Raw genomic sequence first — 19165 nt, forward strand, 5'->3', positions numbered from 1 at the left:
ATTAGCTTAAGAAATCTTATATTTATCTTAAAGGATACGTACACTTTTAAACTAATTATTTTGTTTTAATAAAACAATGTTTTGGTTGATTTAAATAAACTTTTAAATTGTTTTTTACAAAAAAATAAATAGTTTTACTTTTTGAGATACAGCTTCTATCCATCCAGTATACATATATATTGCCATTAAAGCCGATTCCGTCAGGTCAGCTGGACTGACGGCTCAGCTGAATGTTGGTGTGTCTGACAAGCAGGATCTATCTAATAACGTTCACATCTAAGTTCATGAACTAAGATGTGATCATTATTAGCTGTATCCCGCGTGTCAGGAATCAGATTTGACGGCAGGATTCAGCTTCTTATGTATTCAGGATACAAAGAAGCTGTATCTCAAAAGTAAACATTTTATTAAATAAAAAAAACAATTTAAAAGTTGCTTAGAATCCCCAAAAATAATGAGTTCAAAGGTGTACATAGCCTTTAAAGGGAATGTGTTGCCAGAAAAACATGTTTTTTTAAAAAAAAAATAAACATTTAGTGTGTGGGTGATTAAACATTGTTCAAATTTTTTTTATTTTTTTCGCGAGTCAGGAAATATTATAAATTATTTCTAATTTATAATACTACCCATTTTTGGTTGTCCAGTCCCTAAAAATGAATGGCCTATCCTCAGAATAGGCCGGTTGATCAGCTGTTTTGAAGGGGGTGCAGCGATTGTACGAGTGTTGCTTCCCCTTCTTTTCTACTTGCTCACTGTAAATTGTCGACACGGATGTAGCGGCTATTCACAGTATTGCAGCCTTCTTCTCTCATTGAAGTGAATTGGAGAAGAAGGCTGCAATACCTGTGAATCGCCGCAATCATGAGCAAGTACAAATCAAAGAGAAGCAGTGCTCGTATGAGTGCTGCACCCCCTTCAAAGCAGCTGATCAGCGGGGGTCCCGGGAGTCGGACCCCAACTCATCAGCTATTGATGGCCTATCCTGAGACTAGGACATCAATTTTAAGGAACTGGACTTTAACTTGTTTTTTCATTTTGTATCCAAAATACATTTAGTTAAAAAGCAAGAAACTCATGACCATCAAATTTTACCACTCATGGCTAACAGTATCTCAGTATGTTGATTTTTTTCATTACCATACAGGAGCTCCACAGTTAAAAGAGGCAACCCACCTAAAAACATCTGCTTACGTGTCATTCAGATGACAATAGTGAAGGGGTCTATGAGCTTGGACAACCAGTGATTCTAAAACAGTGGGTCCATTTTATGAAGTACCTGCAGCCCTTTAAGGCTGGATTCACACACAGTGTTTTTCTGAATTTTTTATAAAATTTTTGAGCGTTTTGTGGTGCTTTTTTTTAGTGCGGCCAGATGTTGCATTAAAGTCTATAGTAAAATATCAAATGCACTACACACAACTGCGTTTTGGTTTGTGCCATTTTTGAGGCAATTTTGTGGTCAGTGGCTTTTTTTTTCCAAATGCAGAATGGCGTTTTTTTCATACGTATTTCTGATAAAGTTCTCTATAAGCCTTGAAAAACACCAGAAAAAAGGGATGTACAAAATGACACCAAATGAAAAATGTCACAAAAAATGCTATTAAAAACACCTTAAAAAAAACGCATATTTCATTTTAATAACGCTAGCTTTTTTAGAAGATTTTTTTGATGCAGTTTAAAACACCAGAAATTTTCTGTTTGTGAAGGAGACCTTACACTGCTTGAAGATTCTCGAAACACTATGACCCCTTGTTTTGATATAATTTGGTATAATCTATAGGACATATAAGAATATGAATTTAGATGGTTTTCCTGTTAAACCAAAACCGGTGTCTGTGTATACAAACTGATTTTAAGAAATGGACAAATACCTACCGGCCACTTTGTGATGTCATCTGTCCACTCATGAGGAGGAACAGAAGCTGGTTCAGCACAAAACCTACAATAAAACTTTATTTAATATGTATAATCTGAAAGGCAACTGTTTCCAAAAAACAGCACACATCACTCCAGCCCTGACATAGGCAGGGAGGTATAAGTCTCTTTTTTTTATTTTTTATTCCTGCCATACATAACTGTACTCAAACAGTATAAGCAACTCTATGCTATACTGCTGGATATATCTGTCCATTAACCCCTTAGTGACCAGCCTACTTTAGGCCCTAATGAGCAAGAATTTTTTTTCGTTTTTCTATAGTCGCATTCAAAGAGCTCTAACTTTTTTATTTCGACATAGCTGTATGAGGACTTGTTTTTTGCGGGAATAGTTGTACTTTTTAATGGCACCATTTTGGGGTACATATAATTTTTTTATTAACTTTTATTAACTTTTTTTGGGGGGAATATAAAAAAAGCATTTTAAATTCACGCCGTTCACTGTGCGGCGTAAATAACACATTAACTTTATTCTATGGGTCGGTACGATTACGACGATATCACATATGTATAGGTTTTTTATGTTTTACTACTGTTGTACAATAAAAACCCTTTTTAACTAAAATGATTTGTTTTTGCATCGTCGCTTTCCAAGAGGCGTAATTTTTTTATTTTTTTCGTCAATGTAGTGGTATGAGAGCTTTTTTTTGCAGGACAAGACGTAGTTTTGATTGGTACTGTTTTGGGGTACATGGGACTTATTGATGAACTTTTATTTTGACTTATTTGGGGGACAATGGAAAAAAATAGCAATTTCGCCATTGTTTTTTGCGAGTTTTTTTTATAGTGTTCACCTTGCGGTTTAAATTACATATTAACTTTATTGTTTGGGTGATTACGGTCGCGGCGATACCATATATGTGTAATTTTGTTTATTTTTTACATTTTTACTAAATAAAAACACTTTTTATGGAAAAAATAGATTTATTTTTTTACTGTAAATTTTGTTAATAATTTTTAGTTAATTTTACTTATTCTTTTAGTCCCACTAGGGGACTTTACTATGAGATCTTTAGATCGCTGCTATAATGCTTTGGTATACTTAGTATACCAGAGCAATATTGCCTGTCAGTGTAAATCTGACAAGCAATCTATTAGGACGTGCCTCTGGCACATCCTAATAGGCATATGCCCAGGGCAGACCTGGGGGCTTTTATCAGGCCCCCGGCTGCCATGACACTCCATCGGAGGCCCACGATTGCATTTGCAGGCCGCCAATGGGTGACAGAGGGAGCTCCCTCCCTCTGTAAACAAGTTAATGCGGGTTAAACGGCCGAGATTGAAGTAAACTTTGATCGCTCCCGTTAGAGCGGGAGCCTGGCTGCCATCAAACAGTCGAGCCCCGGCTCCAGCCTGCACGGGACACCCGTGCAGGACTTAGACTAGGCCGCCGTGAAAGGGCGACAGCCTAGCCTAAGGCCCCTAAGGCAGTGACTGCTGTGAAAAAGCGTATTGGTGGTCACTAAGGGGTTAACTGGACTTATAAACATATGTATACTCAATGTCTACTTTTCTGATTATGTTTATCCAATGGTACAATATATAAATATATAAATATGTTTAAAATATATATATTTTTATACAATGATTTTTAAAGTGTATTCATCTGACGTATGGGACAAAGGTGTTGTGAACAGAGCCTTACACAGAAATATATAGTAACACAAGTAGCACAAAGATCACAGTCAGGACATCCGTTTGTTTGTAATCTTTGGTGATGGAAAAGCATTAACCATGCTAAACATACTAAATGACTGCACATCACTAACGCCATTTATTTTGTGTCAATGCCTAAAACAATTCTCTTTTTATAGTTGTGTTATAGTGTCAGATAATTATAACTTCTACAATAAAGTTTCACTAAGAAAATTCATGCTTACTAATGATGGGTACTTTAGATGGAATGCAAGATGTCCCTCTAATGAACTTCGGTGTATACACCAAGAGAGTGATTCCAGCATTCAAATGACTGCCGACGACATTGCGTCCCGCAGCGCAGAGCACTGATACACCTCGGACGTGAAAAACTGCAGTTTTCCATGTCCGAGATGCGCAACGCTCGTGTAAATAAGGCCTGAGCGTTACGGGCCATGCAATGGCCGTTAATCATAGCAACCTATGACTAAGGCCCATTTTATAACCTAAAAAGCATAAGCAGTGTTGTCTTGTATTCTGCGATGGATTTTATAAGAGTTTAACCCGTTAGTGACCGGCCCATCGTGTTTCTACGTCGGTCACTAACGGGCCTTATTCCGATGCCATAGACTTTTTACGTCGCAGCATCGGAATAAGTAAACAGAGCAGGGAGCTGTCAAATTTCCCTGCTCTCGGCTGCCAGAGGCAGCTGAGGGCTGGGAGCGTCCCTGCTCTGCCGTGTGAGATCGATATTAGTATCGATCTCACACGTTTAACCGCTCAGATGCGGTGCTCAATAGCGAGCACCGCATCTGAGTGGTTTTGGAGAGAGGGAGGGAGCTCCCTCTCTCCCCCACCGACACCCGGCGATACGATCGCCGAGTGTCTGTGTCTCTAATGGCAGCCGGGGGTCAAATAAAGGCCCCCAGGTCTGCCTGGAGTGAATGCCTGCTAGATCATGCCGCAGGCATGACCTACCAGATACCTGTCCGTTTTAAACGGACAGGCAGTAATACACTGCAATACAAAAGTATTGCAGTGTATTATAAATGCGATCGCAGAATCGCATATTATAGTCCCCTAATGGGACTAGTAAAAAAGTGAAAAAAAAGTTTAATAAAGTTAATTAAAAAAAAAATGTGAAAAAAAACGAAAAACCCAGCTTTTCCCCTTACAAACTGCTTTACTATTAAAAAAACAAAATAAAGTTAAAAAGTTACACATATTTGGTTTCGCCGCGTCCGTAACGACCCCGACTATAAATCTATTACATTATTTAACCCGCACGGTGAACGGCGTAAAAAAAAAAAAACTATGGAAAAATTGCTGTTTTCTGTGAAGACTGACTTTAAAAAAATGTGATAAAAAGTGATCAAAAAGTCGCATCTACTCCAAAATGGTACCAATAAAAACTACAAGTCGTCCCGCAAAAAAAAAGCCCTCATACAACCGCATCGGCGAAAAAATAAAAACGTTACGGCTCTTCAAATATGGAGACACAAAAACAAATAATTTTGAAAAAAAAGCGTTTTTACTGTGTAAAAGTAGTAAAACATATAAAAACTATACAAATTTGGTATCGTTGCAATCGTAACAACCCGCTGAATAAAGTTATTGTGTTATTTATACCACACGGTAAACGGCGTAGATTTAGGACGCAAAAAAGTGTGGCGCAATTTATGCTTTTTTTCTATTCCCCCCCAAAAAAAAGTTAATAAAAGTTAATCAATAAATAATATGTACCTAAAAATGGTGGTATTAAAAAATACAACTTGTCCCGCAAAAAACAAGACCTTACACAGCTATGTCGACGAAAAAATAAAAACGTTATAGCTCTTGGAATGCGACGATTGAAAAACGTAAAAAATAGCTTGGTCATTAAGGTCCAAAATAGGCTGGTCATTAAGGGGTTAATAAATGTGGTTTTATTTATCAGAATTTGGATGCTGCAATCTCTCTGTTTTGGATTATCTACAAGTTGCCGCTGTACATCCCTCAGACACCACAATGAACTTTGCTTTGCACTGATAGGTACTTTAAGCCAAAGCTAGATGACATTGTGTGCGTGAGACTGTGTATTATTATAAGGTAAGTTGTTGAGTTGTGGAGCCTCAGCAAAAGGATGATTTAACACTTGAAAGAACGTCTGTACCCGTGCTATAGGCATAGGGGGAGGCCACATGAAAAGTGAAATAGGAAGGGGAGGAGTCAAGGGACACGAGGCTGGGTGAGACGGCGCTCTTGTTTAAGCGCCAGTCTAACCGGAAGGAGCACACCAAGCAGTTGTGCTTAGTGCTCGCTCCTGCATTCGGCCGATCTCCCGCATCTCATCTCCCCTTCTGGCAGACATTTCAGTGCTACTGGAGCAGCTCCATGCACTGGCCGATGAGCGGGACTCAGAGTGGCTTAGTGCCCAGCTCACTGGTCTGGTGGGTGGCCCGACTGGGCCTAGTGTGACGGCACCCTCGGCTGAGGGTGCTCAGGGGGTCGAGTCCAGGGAGGGGGAGATGGCTAGGGGATTGCAGGACCACTATTCCTAGATGGCACATCTGCGGCGGTCCAGGATGGCCAGGCCGCCATCTAGATTGAGCCCGGCTGTTACTCCCAGGGTCCGGCGGAGGGTTGGGAGCCCCTCCAGGCGGCCTGGAGGCCGGGTCTTGTGCCCTCTCATCCAGGACGCAGGCCCCGGTCTGGTAGGAATCCAATTTCCTGGCCGGATCTAGTTGGGACAGGGGGTCATGTCCCCATGAGGCAGGGGATGCCCTCTGGCCCCAGATCAGCTTAGCCCGGATCTGCGGCGGGCCGGCCTCGCGATGCTCCGGTCAGGTGTCTCATCTGTTCACATGAAGGAGGCTCCAGGATTTCCCGCTGGTCACAGTCGGTGGTTGTGCGGGGCAATGGCGGTGGGCGGCACCCTACTGGCTCTGCGGTGGAGAGACGACGGCCCGCGAGGGCTAGGGCATTGGCTACTGTTCAAGCTCAGGCGGGGGAAGCTGCCCTTCAGGATTAACTTCTGGATTCGTGACACAGGCGATGGGTGACTCCAATAATGATGATGGTCTTCGTGGAGGACGACTGGATGATCATGTTCTTCTGGCTGGTGTGATCACACCTGCCGTGCAGCCCGATGAGTCTTTTTAGTTTCCTTGCTTAAATCCTGCTATATTTAGGACCCCGGGGCAGGGTGGGGTGTCCCTCGGGGGGAGTAGTTAGGGAGTCTGTTGTCAGTAGTGTGGGTCATGAAGATGCTGATAATTTTCGCAATTTGTTGGCCAGTGTGCGGGAATTGTTGTTGCAGTATGAACATGCCGGCAGGGGGTCCGTCGCCGTGTTCCGTGAGGAAGAAGCCGCGGGGCCATTGTTTCCGCCCGTGGAATATAGACCGGGGCAAGCGGTGGTAGTTCGTTAGTGGGGGTGTCGGTACAGACGGATAAGGATTCGGAAGTCGATCTGGTTCGTTTGGATGATAGGGCAAAAGGGGAGGTTTATGTCTGTTTTGAAGGCACCCTCAGAGCCCATTTAAAGTCCAACGTTAAAGAAAAGATCTGAAAAGGCGAATACGTCGAGATCTTTTCACTTTTGCCCTTGAAAAAGTTTAATTTCGACAAGCGAAAACGGGTAGAAAGTAAGAAGGAGGAGGAGGAGGAAAAGCGGAGGTATAGGTTGATATCCCAAACTTTTACTAATTGGTTGCAAGCGTTCTCCATCTTGGCGAGCATTATCGGTGAAAAGGCGATAGATAATTGTTCCTGCCTTTTTTGCTATATGGATGCCATAGGGTTGGCTTATAGGGTTTACATCGGGATGACTTGGCTCAGATACGATGAGCAGTTTAGGCAACGGAAGCCGTTCCGCCCGAGTATACGGTGGAATCAAAAAGTTATTGGCCAAAGATTAAGGGTCATGGCATTGGTGTACCTTGCCAGGGAGTCCTTTGCATGTGGGGCTAGGGGCAGTAGGGAGTAGTAAGACAGTTGGGAGGCACTGCAAGCAGTAAATACGGTCTTTGTTGGCAGTTCAACAAGGGACAGTGTAAATTTGGGGCGGGTTGCAAGTTTAAGCACTCCTGCTCGGTTTGAAGAGGAATGTCCCATGGATCGTCCCGTCGCTTTACCAAGGGAAAAGGCAAAGGGGGGCAGCTCAGGTCGCCATGAGGCTGATCCTGGTGAGACTGGTAGAGATATTACCATAAATAGGCACCCGGATAGGACGAAGGGAAGTTTACTGGAGTCAGGTTTTCGAGATGGGTTTTGTATTCCACCCTCCCTTTTTCATTGCGGAATCTAAAGTCTGCTCGTGAATTCCCATTGGTAGTGTCAGAGAAGCTGGGTAACGAGGTGGGGCATGGTAGAATGGCGGGCCATTTGTCTCAACCCCCTTTTCTGACTTGGTCGTTTCATCCCTCGGTGTAGTCCCCAAAAAGAAGCCTAACAAGTTTAGAGTCATTCATAATGTCACGTTGGGTGCGTGGACCCATTGGGCCGTACCTCCTTAATGATATGGCAGCTGGCCAACAGAACACAGGTCAAAGTCTATAGTTAGACCTGTGGTAACTTCAGACAGTAGCAAGACAGGCTTGGATGGGACTTGGCAGCAGGCAGACACCAGACGTGGTGTAACAGGAGAGGAGTAGTACTCAGCGCAGCATGACTACAACTCTATACGGCACTTGGACAAGGATAACACGGGATAAAGGTTACAGGTAGCCGGAACGGGAACACAGAGAACTGGAAGACACTTAAGGAACCATTTGCAGAGATGAACCTAGATAACGACAACAAAGCTCAGGCAAGGCAGGAAGGGGCAGGGCCCTTCTTATAGTCCAGGTTCCTGGGCTAATTAAATAACAGATTCAGGTGAGCGCTGGCCCTTTAAAACCGAGCACGAAATGTGCGCGCACACCCAACGGGACACAGCAGAGTGAATCAGAAGTGAGCGGGCCAGCGCTCACAGAACCATGGCTGTGGCCATCAGGGGAGAGTAAACCTGACGGCCCACGGCCATGGGTATTACACATAACCTGTCGCATCTAAAGGGGGCTTCGGTGAATGATGGGATAGATCCATTTCTCTGTTCTGTAGTTTATATCTTGTTTGACGCGGCAGGCGATTGGGTTCGGCAGTTGTGACGGAACGGGTGACGGTTACAGGCATTGTACCCAAATAAAGGTTAAGCCTGCCGCAAACCGTCGAACTCCAGCCATCCGGGTGCCATAGCTTAGATGGCGCCCGGTGCTAGATGGGGATATATCCCCTCAAACTGCATTACGTTATGTTTGATAACCAGTTGATTTATATTATATTGTATTCAGTGCTGCTTCACTGTCCTCCCCTCTAGGGTTAATCTTACACTGAAGGAGAGTGAGTCACAGGCTGCAAGCGGGAACTTGTCTGAATGTAAATAAGAAAAAGGAGGTGGCAAGAGCAGAAAGCACATGGCCTGATTCCTGAGGGAGGGGTGAGTGAGGGAGATAGTGGTGCTGTGTGAGATCTCAGTTAGTTGCTGTCCAGGAGAGGATGAGATAGCAGTGTGAGCTGCAGGCAGGGGCTATCTACCTCAGAGATGGTACCTGACCTAGGGACAGTAATAGAGGACAAGTGCTGGAGTCCCATCTAACTAAGAAGGATCTGGAGACACCCCAAAGGATGAGAGGTACAGTGGAGAGACCCCATAGTGAGGTAGCCTGTCACATCCAGCCCAGAGGGGAGAAGCAGCGGTGCATTGTTTCTGTGTGTGTCTGTCCCTGTTAATAAACGCGCCTCTGTGGCTTGTCCCCTGTTAATCTGTGTCGCCTGAATCTATCGCCCACATTCTCTTGGCGTAAACCGACCCCCACTGACCCGGTTTCGCCACAGCAGTATGGCAAGGATGCGCTTATGGCGAAAACTGATGTGGAATAGTTTTTTTTTTTTGCTTCCAGTTCATCCCGAGAGTATTCGGCTGTTGGTTTGCTATTGGGAGAGGGCGTGCTTTGTTGATAAATGTTTTCCAATGGGCTGCTCGATTTCATGAGCCTATTTTGAAGCTTTCAGTTCGCTCCTGGAATAGGTGATTTGTAAAGTAGCAGGGGTGGCCTCGTTCATTCATTACTTGGACGATTTCCTTTGCGTCGGTCTGGCGCGGGTCCCAGGATTGTGGAAACCTTTGGTTGATGGTAGAGTGGGTGGCTAGGCAATTTGAGGTCCCGTCTACTAAAACTGAGGGCCCTCGGTCGGTTATGGTATTCCTGGGAATCACCATTGATTCAGAGGGCATGGAATGCCGCCTTCCCTGGGAGAAATTAGAAGATTTTAAATTATTGTTCGGCAGAATGTGTCACTTGCGGTAGATCACGTTGCACAATCTGCAATCGCTCCTGGGGAAACGTAATTTCCCACGTCGAATCAAGCCAATATACCGGGTTTTCCGTAGACATTTGGCAAGGGCGACAACTGGAGTGACGGCTCCTCATTTTGTTCGCTTGGCCCGTGAACATCGTGATGATTTGGGGGTGTGGTCAGAATTCCTTTGTCATTACAATGGCTGGTCGCTTATCGTGGCACCGGTCGTGGAGAATTTAGACTGGAACTTATTCACTGGCTTGTCGGGGAGTGTGGGTTTTGGGGCCTATTGGGAGTGGCCTACAGGCTGGGTTGCTGAGGGATTGGTTCATAACCTAGCCTTGTTGGAATTATTCCCGATTATCATGGCAGTTACGATATGGGGAAATGTTTTCGAAATACGAAGGTAAGTTTCCACTGTGACAACATGGGGGTGGTGATGGCAAAAACAATGTTTCGGCGTCATCTCCTCCTGTTGTCTGTTTGTTGCCGCATTTAGTTCTCTTGTGTTTGTCCCTTAATGCTTGGGTTACTGCTGTTCATGTCCTAGGTGTCAACAACTCAATCGCTGATTCCCTTTCTCGCTTACAGTGGGATCGGTTCTAGCTATTGGCCCCCGAAGCGGAGGGGTCCTCACTTGTGGGATCTGCTCTGCAAGGAGCGAATCGTCTGATCCATTCTTCTTTGGCTCCAGGGACGTGGATTGCTTATGAGGAATGGGAGGAGTGGTTGAGTGTTTTGAATGGGATGGTTATGGATGGCGATAGGATGGTTGCCTTGCTAGCTTTTTTGGGTCATGTGTCGGCTGCGGGTTGGTCGGTCGCGAAGGTTCATCGTTTTATGGCAGCGCATTAGGTTGTAAATGGCAGGGATGGAAGGACATTACAAAGAATTTTCTGGTCGGCCAGGCACTGAAGGTGTTTCAAAGTGCCTGATGGATGTCGCCCTGTGTCGTTTGCCTTGTTAGAACGGTTGTGGTTTGCTGTGGATGTTGTCTTTACTTCTGAGTATGAGTCAAATTTGTTTAAGTTGGCTCTTTCGTGGGCTTTTATTTGATGTGCTTCGGGTGGGGGAGTTAGTGTCTCCCAGCGGGTCACGTCCGGGTGGCTTGTTGGTTGAAGATGTTGCGCATGTTGATGGGGGAGTAGAGTTTTGGATTCGCCATTCCATGACGGATCAATCTGAGAGGTGGTATTGGGGCAGTTTTTGGTGCGATCATGTGTACGTTCGCTCCCTGGTAGTTTACCTCAGGAATAAAAAACTCATGTCTGGTCCTTTGCTTCGGCATGTAGACAGGAGGTTTCTGTCCCGTTTTCAATTCACAGCTGACTTTCATAACTGTCTGGTTTCGGTTGGCCTGGATTGGAGGACTTTTACGCCACACACTTTTCGGATTGGGGCAGCCACGGAGGCGGCTAATTGGGGGTTAGGGCCTGACGCGGTGCGCCGTATCGGGAGGTGGGAATCCCGGAGGTTCCAGTCATATGTGCACTATATGCATTTGCTGTGGGAAGTTTGAGCACTGTGGATTGTATGGTGGGGTTATTTATCGTGTTTTTTCATGTTCTTGGTTAACGATTATTGTATTTTTCTTTCAGATCATTCCCTGTGCCTAGTTTGGATCTTTGGGATGTTCGACCTGACTAGCGTCAACTTGGGTTTCCAAGATCGGCAGCTACATTGTGCTGGTCGGATTCCGCGGAACGTCTTGGGGAAAAGTTCACCCCGAGTTTAAAGAGGCTCTGTCACCAGATTATAACTTGACTATCTCCTAAATAATCTGGTTGGAGCTGTAATGTAGATAACAGCAGTGGTTTTTATTTTGAAAAACGATCATTTTTGAGCAAGTTATGAGCTAGTTTATATTTATGCTAATGAGTTTCTCAATGGACAACTGTGCGTGTTTCTACTTTTGACCAACTGGGTGTTGTACAGAGGAGTGTATGAGGCTGACCAATCAGTGACCAATCAGCCTCATACACTTCTCTTTGTTCCAGCCCAGCTTCTTTCACTGCACAATCACACTGTGCTGTGGATCATGCTGGGCTGGAACAATGAGAAGTGTATGACGCTGATTAGTCACTGATTGGTCAGCCTCATACACTCCTCTGTACAACACCCAGTTGGTAAAAAGTAAAAACACGCCCAGTTGTCCATTGAGAAACTCATTAGCATAAATATAAACTAGCTCATAACTTGCTCAAAAATGATCGTTTTTCAAAATAAAAACCACTGCTGTTATCTACATTACAGCGCCGATCAGACTATGTACGAGATAGGGCACTTATAATGTGGTGACAGAGCCTCTTTAAGCATTCGTGGGGCTGAAAAGGGTGCCGGGTGTCCTGGTGCTGCACATTGGGGGGAATGACCTTGGGGTCAGGCCCTTCCGCGAGTTGATCAGGGACATCTGGTTCGATCTACTGGTCACATTTTCCCTGTGTGATTGTGGTGTGGTCGGAGATTGTGCATCACAGGTCATGGAGGGCTGTCAGGTCGGTAGTGGCGATTAATAGGGCTCAAGTGAAGGTGAATCAGGCAGTGTCGGCGTTTGTGGTAAGGAATGGAGGTGTGTTTGTTCGACACTATGGTTTTGAGGATGGTTTGGGCAATTTTTGGTTGGCAGATGGTGTGAATTTGAAGGTGGTAGATATTGATTTGTGGGCACTGGGGATTCAGCAGGGAATTGAACGTGCCATTTTCTTGTGGGGGAACTTGCATACTTGAGTTGGTCAATATCTGCTCCTTGTGGCGGGTTGAGGGGTTCTTGGAGTAGGTTAAATTTGGTTGACGAGAGATTCATAGTATGGATGCTCCCTCCCAAATTATGATTATGGGGATCTGGCTTATTTAGGCTCCTGCTGGTGGGGTCATGAGGAGAAAATATATGTGAAGTTTAGCCATCTGCGGTTGGTCACGTTACACTGAGCCTGTGTTTTGGTCGGCTGGGGATAAAATTTGTATGTAATGGCAGGAAGGAGGTGATGGGAAAGTGAGCCCTAATCTACCCACCGCCCTGTCCCTGCCTACTTGCAACGACCCGCCCTAGGCGACGGGGTACAACTGGGCGGCGGTCCCTACGCTGTCTAAGTGCACGGGAAAACAAACAGGGAACACGCAAGGGAAGGGGCAGTAGCCACGGAACGCCACAAGGAAACGGAGCGGCTAACGAACAGTCAGGACCAGGACGAAGTGAGTACACCCAAGCGGGCACGGAGACAGAAGCAAGCCAGGGGCAAAGCAAAGCAGGTCAAGCGGAACTGCAGCAAGGCAGAAGCACGGCAGAAGCAGGCTGGAGCAAGCAGCAGTGAGGCCAGGAATCCAGAAGAATTACAAGCACTGAGGAAGAGAACAGGGCAGGTAATAAAGGACAGGGGGAGGAGCTAACTCCGACAGACCAGGCCGCGATAGGCTCTCCCACTCCTGAGCCTGCCACCCTGGTTGGTGGGAGATGGTGTCAGTCGAACAGGTCTGGCCTCAGGTGTGGATTGATTAATCCCAGGAGTATACCTAGACGTAGTACCTGGCACATCCCTAACATTGTAGTTATGGACAGAGTTGCACCAGATCCTTCTTTTGAGCTTCAAGGACCTCCTCCCCAATTTTCCGTAGGGGTGAATGTTTTGACGCGAATGATGTTAGAGTGGGTTTGCGTGAAAAGGGTTAAAATTTTGTCATTTATTTTTGTATTTATGGGGATGTTATTTATTGACTTATTTTTGTTGTTTGTTAATAAAATGGCTGCTGTGGCAAATTCAATCCAAGCGAAAGTCTCTGTGTCGTTATTGGGGGAATCAGAGTGTTAACAAGAAAGTTCTGAGATGAGCGGGTGTAAATTGGTACAGTAGCAAGTAAAAAAGCTAAGACAGTACCAAACTCTATTGTCCCTTGTCATGATAAAGTTTAATCCAGATTTATGTATGTAGTGAGACTATCCATTTTCATACCTGGGGTCCTGGCGGCAAACCGAACCATAATACCTTTCGCTTTTGTTTGCTAGCAGAGGGGTGCTGGAATGGTATGGCCATTTTACCCACACAGAAAGAGTAGACTAAAAAAAATAGAAAAAGTCAGGGCATGAAAATTGCTAAAGACGTCATTTTTAGAAATGAACACAAAAAAGTCTTAGGATTTATGTAAGACTGTGTAGGCATTTCTGCCTTTGTGAAATCATTATACACTTTATGCAAATGCAAAATTATTTTCCAAGGCATGCACATAAATTAGCAGTCTACTGGTGGAACAAAACTATTTTGTCCAATGCAGAGGGCCCATTGTTAAACTTGGAATGAAGCCCCAATCCACTATAACTACCATCAGAAGCAAGTGAGTTTAGGGCATAAAAAGCTGAAGTTATTTTTCATCCTTTCCCTGATCACTCAGTGATGTACATTCAACTTTTCACTGTGCCATCACAATTGCCTGCTGGGTCCTATAGTAGCTGCTATGAAAGCTACCCTGGTTGTTACACCCATGGGCAAATCTGATAAGATGAGCTAGCAAGATATGAGTAGTCTCAGGCATTTATATAAAAGTTTGCAAGTTGGCCTGGTAATCAGCTGATCGTGTGGGTCAGGCTTCTCTAAACTTTGGCGAGTAGTCTTATAAAGCACTCACCGTTCTAACTTAGAGAGCAGAGTTTCCCAACCTTTACCAGGCTTGAGGCACCCCTGGAAAAAAAAATTTCCTCAGGCACCCCCCACAGTAAAATAACCACGTTAGAGCACATAGTGTAGAAAGATCTCATCAACGGTTCACCCTCTGAGCTTCACCTACTCCACAGACAGAAGTTAATTTCTTCCTCCCGCAGTAAGCACACTATAAAGCCACTGCAATCACATCATGGAGATGTGAATGTAATGGCACAAAAGTGTGCTTACTCCGGGGGAAGGAATCACATACTTATGCAGCCCAGAAATGTAGAGTTAATGGTTCCTCTCCGTCAGGGTGTTCAGACGGGGAGCGTCGGGGGGGTGGTACTTGTAGCAGACGTGTGGGCGTGCTTCACGCCTGCTACAAGCACAGAAACAACTTTCAGGAAGGTTTTGGGCAGGGGACGCCATCTTTGATTGCCACATGCTCTATAAGATCATGCGGACATGGGTTGACCCCTTTAAAGTGGATCTGTCAACATAAAAGGCTACCCTTTTTAAGGGCAGCATTTTATAGGAACAGGTCTGCTGTACTATTAGAATAAACTTTCATTTTTGGCTATTTGCATCACAAAACACAAACACCACACCGGACTGAAAGCTGCCATGTATACATGCAAATACACAGAAATCGTCACTCACTGGTGATGGCGGCAGGGGGAGTTTCCATGAGTCCGTTGTATTCTGTTTTGGGTATAATTAGTCAAACGGCACAATTTTTTTTTGTGCTATTTAGAAAAATAGCACAATCGACCTTAAGCAGACAGCATATTATGGTTAAAGATCTGCTTGAAATTAATGTTTAATCCCAATTTATAGTATACTAGGTATGAACAAATTATTTTATCTCTGTATTTACTCATCTATTGTATGTATTATTACCCTAATAGTGAACACATTTCAGAATACTGTAACTTACTGAACACTCCTCTTCTGAGGTCTGAATACATCCAGATTTGTCATTTCTCACACAACAAGCAGAGTGCTTTTCTTTTTCTCTTTTCTTCTGAATTAAATTAAACACTTGCTGATCTTGTCTCATGCATGGTGAAAACTTTGCTCCAAGATGTATTAAATCTTCCTGTAAGAAATTACAATTGACAAACAAGGAAAGTTTATTCATACATTAGATTACATAAGCATGTTGATTTCTTCATATAAAAACAGCTTTCTATTTAACAGACAGTATCTATTATTTTTAAACAGACCTCTTTAGTCCTCTGGGACGCTATCCCATCAGACAAACAGGGATAAAAATATGCCGCCAGGGTTAGATGGGACAGTGTTAAGATAGCCAGTCTGTGGTGTCAAGTTGGAGATAACCCCCTCATGGAAGCCGACACATCCAATGCAACTTGTTGTGCCCGCGGTCGCTGAATGCCGACATGTCCTACTTACCGGCAGCCGCAACCGCAGGACACTCTCTTCATGCCGGTGTCTCCCTCCCCAGAGACACCGGCACACGCGGCTGCAACTCCCCGCTGTCTAATGTAGGGTGCGTGCGCGCACACCAGGGTAAAAGTTTCCTACCAATCCTTATGCACCCGGGACTTTAAAAAGTACCCTGCCCCTCCTCTAATTGCCTAAGCGCTGTTGTGTCTGCCCATGTTCGTCTCAGCAATGGTCCCTTAGTTGTATCCTGTATCTAGTGTTCGTGTTTCCTGTGCCCCGTATCCCGTAATTGTGTTTGTTCCAGTGTGAAGTCTAGTGTCGGAGTAGAGAGTGTCATTTGTGACAAGTGTCATCTGTGCCAAACGTCTGCTACATGAAACGTCTGCTATAGCAAACGACTACTACATCAAAAGTCTGCTATACAAAACGACTGCTACATGTGGCTGCTCCACCACCTGCTATCCCTCCTGCCTGCCTTGGGCCTGCAATTTCATTGCCTTTACCTCCTCGCTACGATGGGGATCCTCAGGGTATGTTCACACGGCCTATTTACGGACGTAATTCGGGCGTTTTTGCCCCGAATTACGTCTGAAAATAGCGCCTCAATAGCGCTGACAAACATCTGCCCATTGAAAGCAATGGGCAGACGTTTGTCTGTTCACACGAGGCGTATATTTACGCGCCGCTGTCAAATGACGGCGCGTAAATAGACGCCCGCGTAGAAGAAGTGACCTGTCACTTCTTTGGCCGTAATTGGAGCCGCTATTCATTGACTCCAATGAATAGCAGCGCTAATTACGGCCGTAATTGACGCGGCGTTCAAGCGCCTGCACATGCCGGTATGGCTGAAATTACGGGGATGTTTTCAGGCTGAAACATCCCCGTAATTTCAGCCGTTACGGACCCCCGCCGTGTGAACATACCCTAAGACTTGTAGGGGTTTTATCAATCAGTGTACCATCCACTTAAGGTTACGTGCTCATCTCTTCCCCTCTGATGAGACCAAAGTTGCTTTTATTATTTCTGTCCTCTCCAGCAAAGCTCTGGCATGGGCGAACCTCATCTTGGAACAAGAGGGCCCGGGATTCACTGATCTGCCACTGTTTCTAGAGACTTTCCATACTGTGTTCGAGGAATCGGGTCAAACATCTTCTGCTGCTGCCTCACTACTCACCCTCAATGAAGGGGAATCAACAGTGAGGGAGTACGCTATCTTCTTCTGTATGGTAGCAGCGGAATAATGAGGCCTTAGTGGAAACTTTATGGCGTGGCCTGTACTCTCATATAAAGTATGAATTGGAAGCTTGTGAACTTCCTGCTACCTTGGATGCCCTAATACTTCTGGAAACCCGGATCGATACGAGGATCCACCACCGCACTTTGGAAGTTTGTCGTGAGAAAAGGTCTTGTCGACTGGCACCCAAATTTCAAAAGCCTCTACTGCCGTGTCCTTCCGCACCTTTGGAGGAGCCTATGCAGGTCGACAGACTCTGACTGTCTGACCTGTAAGGGCAACGAAGACATTCAACTGAGCTACGTCTCTATTGTGGCCACAAGGGACATTTTGTGTACCAATGCTTTCAAAAGCAGGGAAACTCCAGCTCCTAGGTGAATCTCCCTCGACCACTAAATTCTCTCCCAGACTTTCCATTCCTGTGTCTATCGTCACCGGTGAAGGATCGCAGTTTGTCTCCGTTTATTTGGATTCTGGAGCTGCTGTAAGTTTTATCCTGCAGGACAAGGGTTGATCGTCTCCACTTGGCCACAGTTCCATCACTAAACCACTGGGACTACAGATAGGAGTTCCCCATTGAGAGCTGATTGCTTTCTATGTCTTACCAAAAGCTATACACCCCATTCTTCTGGGAATGCCTGACGTCACCTACATGCTCTGGTCCACGACTGGAGTTCTGCAGAGGTCCTCCAATGGGGATCCAAGTTTCCTCACCGCCACAGGTTCGTCCTATTCTGCCTCCTTCCATTTCAAAGAAACTCCAAGGGTAAGGCAGTGGCTTGTGGCTTTTTCTCCAAACTATTCTCTCCTGCAGAGCGCAACTACTCCACTGGGGACCGGGACTTACTGGCATTACAAGTTGGGCATGGAGTAGTGAAGACACCTGCTGGAGGCGCTATTCATCGTATAATCATCTATACGGATCACAAGAATCTCACGTATCTGCTGTCTACACAACTATTAAATCCTCGTCAAGTCAGATGATCGCTGTTTTTTGCCCGGTTCCAGTTCCTGCTCCACTTCCGTCCTGCAGATAAAAATGTGAAGGCCGACCCTGTCTCGGCCATTTAAAACTCATGACTCTAAGGAGGCTCCTCAATATATCATAGATCCTTCTAAGAATATTGTCGTTAAGCCTCGGCAAATTAGAGACATTCCGCCTGGAAACACTTTTGTTTGTCCTGCATACAGAGAAAAGATTCTCCTCTGGAGACAAAATTCCAAACTGACCGGGCACTCTGGTGTTCATAAGACACAGGACTTTATCTCTCGTCACTGCTGGTGGCCCACGCTGCCTAGAGATGTTGTGGAATCTGTTGCTTCTTGTACCAATTGTGCCCGAGATAAGTCTACTCATTCCAAGCCTGCTGGTATGCTCCACCCTCTGCCCATTCCTGTTGGTCCTTGGCAACACATTGCCATGGATTTTATCACCGACCTTCCTCCTTCTGCAAGTTGTACTACTGTCTGGGTCGTGGTGGATCGCTTCTCTAAGATGGCACATTTCATCCCACTGACTGGCCTTCCCTCTGCTCCTTGTCTGGCAAATTTATTTATACAGCACATCTTTCGTCTGCACGGACTGCCCCTCCATATCGTGTCTGATCGTGGTGTGCATTTTACTTCTAAATTCTGGAGAGCTTGGTGCAATCTTCTAGATGTGAAATTGGACTTTTCCTCTGCTTATCACCCACAATCTAACGGTCAAGTTGAAAGGATTAATCATATACTTGAGAATTATCTTCGTCACTTTGTTTCTGTTCATCACGACAATTTCGTGCAGCTCCGTCCCTGGGCCGATTTTTCCTACAACACCACGAGTGAATCTACTGCTATTTCCCTGCTCTTCATTGTATACAGCCTACATCCACGTGTTCCTCTTCCTGTACAGCCTACATCTCAAGTGCCTGCAGCTAATTCTTCATTTGGGGACTTTCTTCATATCTGGCAGCAAACAAAGTCCTCTATCCTACAGGCTGTGGACTACATGAAGAGAA

The 19165-nt window shown here is 45.1% G+C and overlaps 1 protein-coding gene and 1 long non-coding RNA gene across 3 annotated transcripts in view; one reads left to right on the plus strand and one right to left on the minus strand.

Annotated features, from left to right (window-relative positions):
- Nucleotides 1-19165, plus strand: part of LOC142655636 (uncharacterized) — a 676170-nt gene that overhangs the window by 205990 nt on the left and 451015 nt on the right. The window lies entirely within an intron of this gene.
- The window catches only part of RHBDF1 (rhomboid 5 homolog 1), a 575397-nt gene that overhangs the window by 82644 nt on the left and 473588 nt on the right, over nt 1-19165 (minus strand). For both annotated transcript variants that reach the window (XM_075830047.1, XM_075830048.1), the window contains 3 exons: nt 15462-15623; nt 13838-13941; nt 1876-1939 (listed from right to left, as the gene is read on the minus strand). In XM_075830047.1, coding sequence (XP_075686162.1) covers nt 1876-1939; nt 13838-13941; nt 15462-15623 — 330 coding nt within the window. The remainder of the gene's footprint in view (nt 1-1875; nt 1940-13837; nt 13942-15461; nt 15624-19165) is intronic.

The sequence above is a fragment of the Rhinoderma darwinii genome, chromosome 6 (assembly GCF_050947455.1).
Source record: "Rhinoderma darwinii isolate aRhiDar2 chromosome 6, aRhiDar2.hap1, whole genome shotgun sequence".
In the NCBI taxonomy this organism is placed as follows: domain Eukaryota; kingdom Metazoa; phylum Chordata; class Amphibia; order Anura; family Rhinodermatidae; genus Rhinoderma; species Rhinoderma darwinii.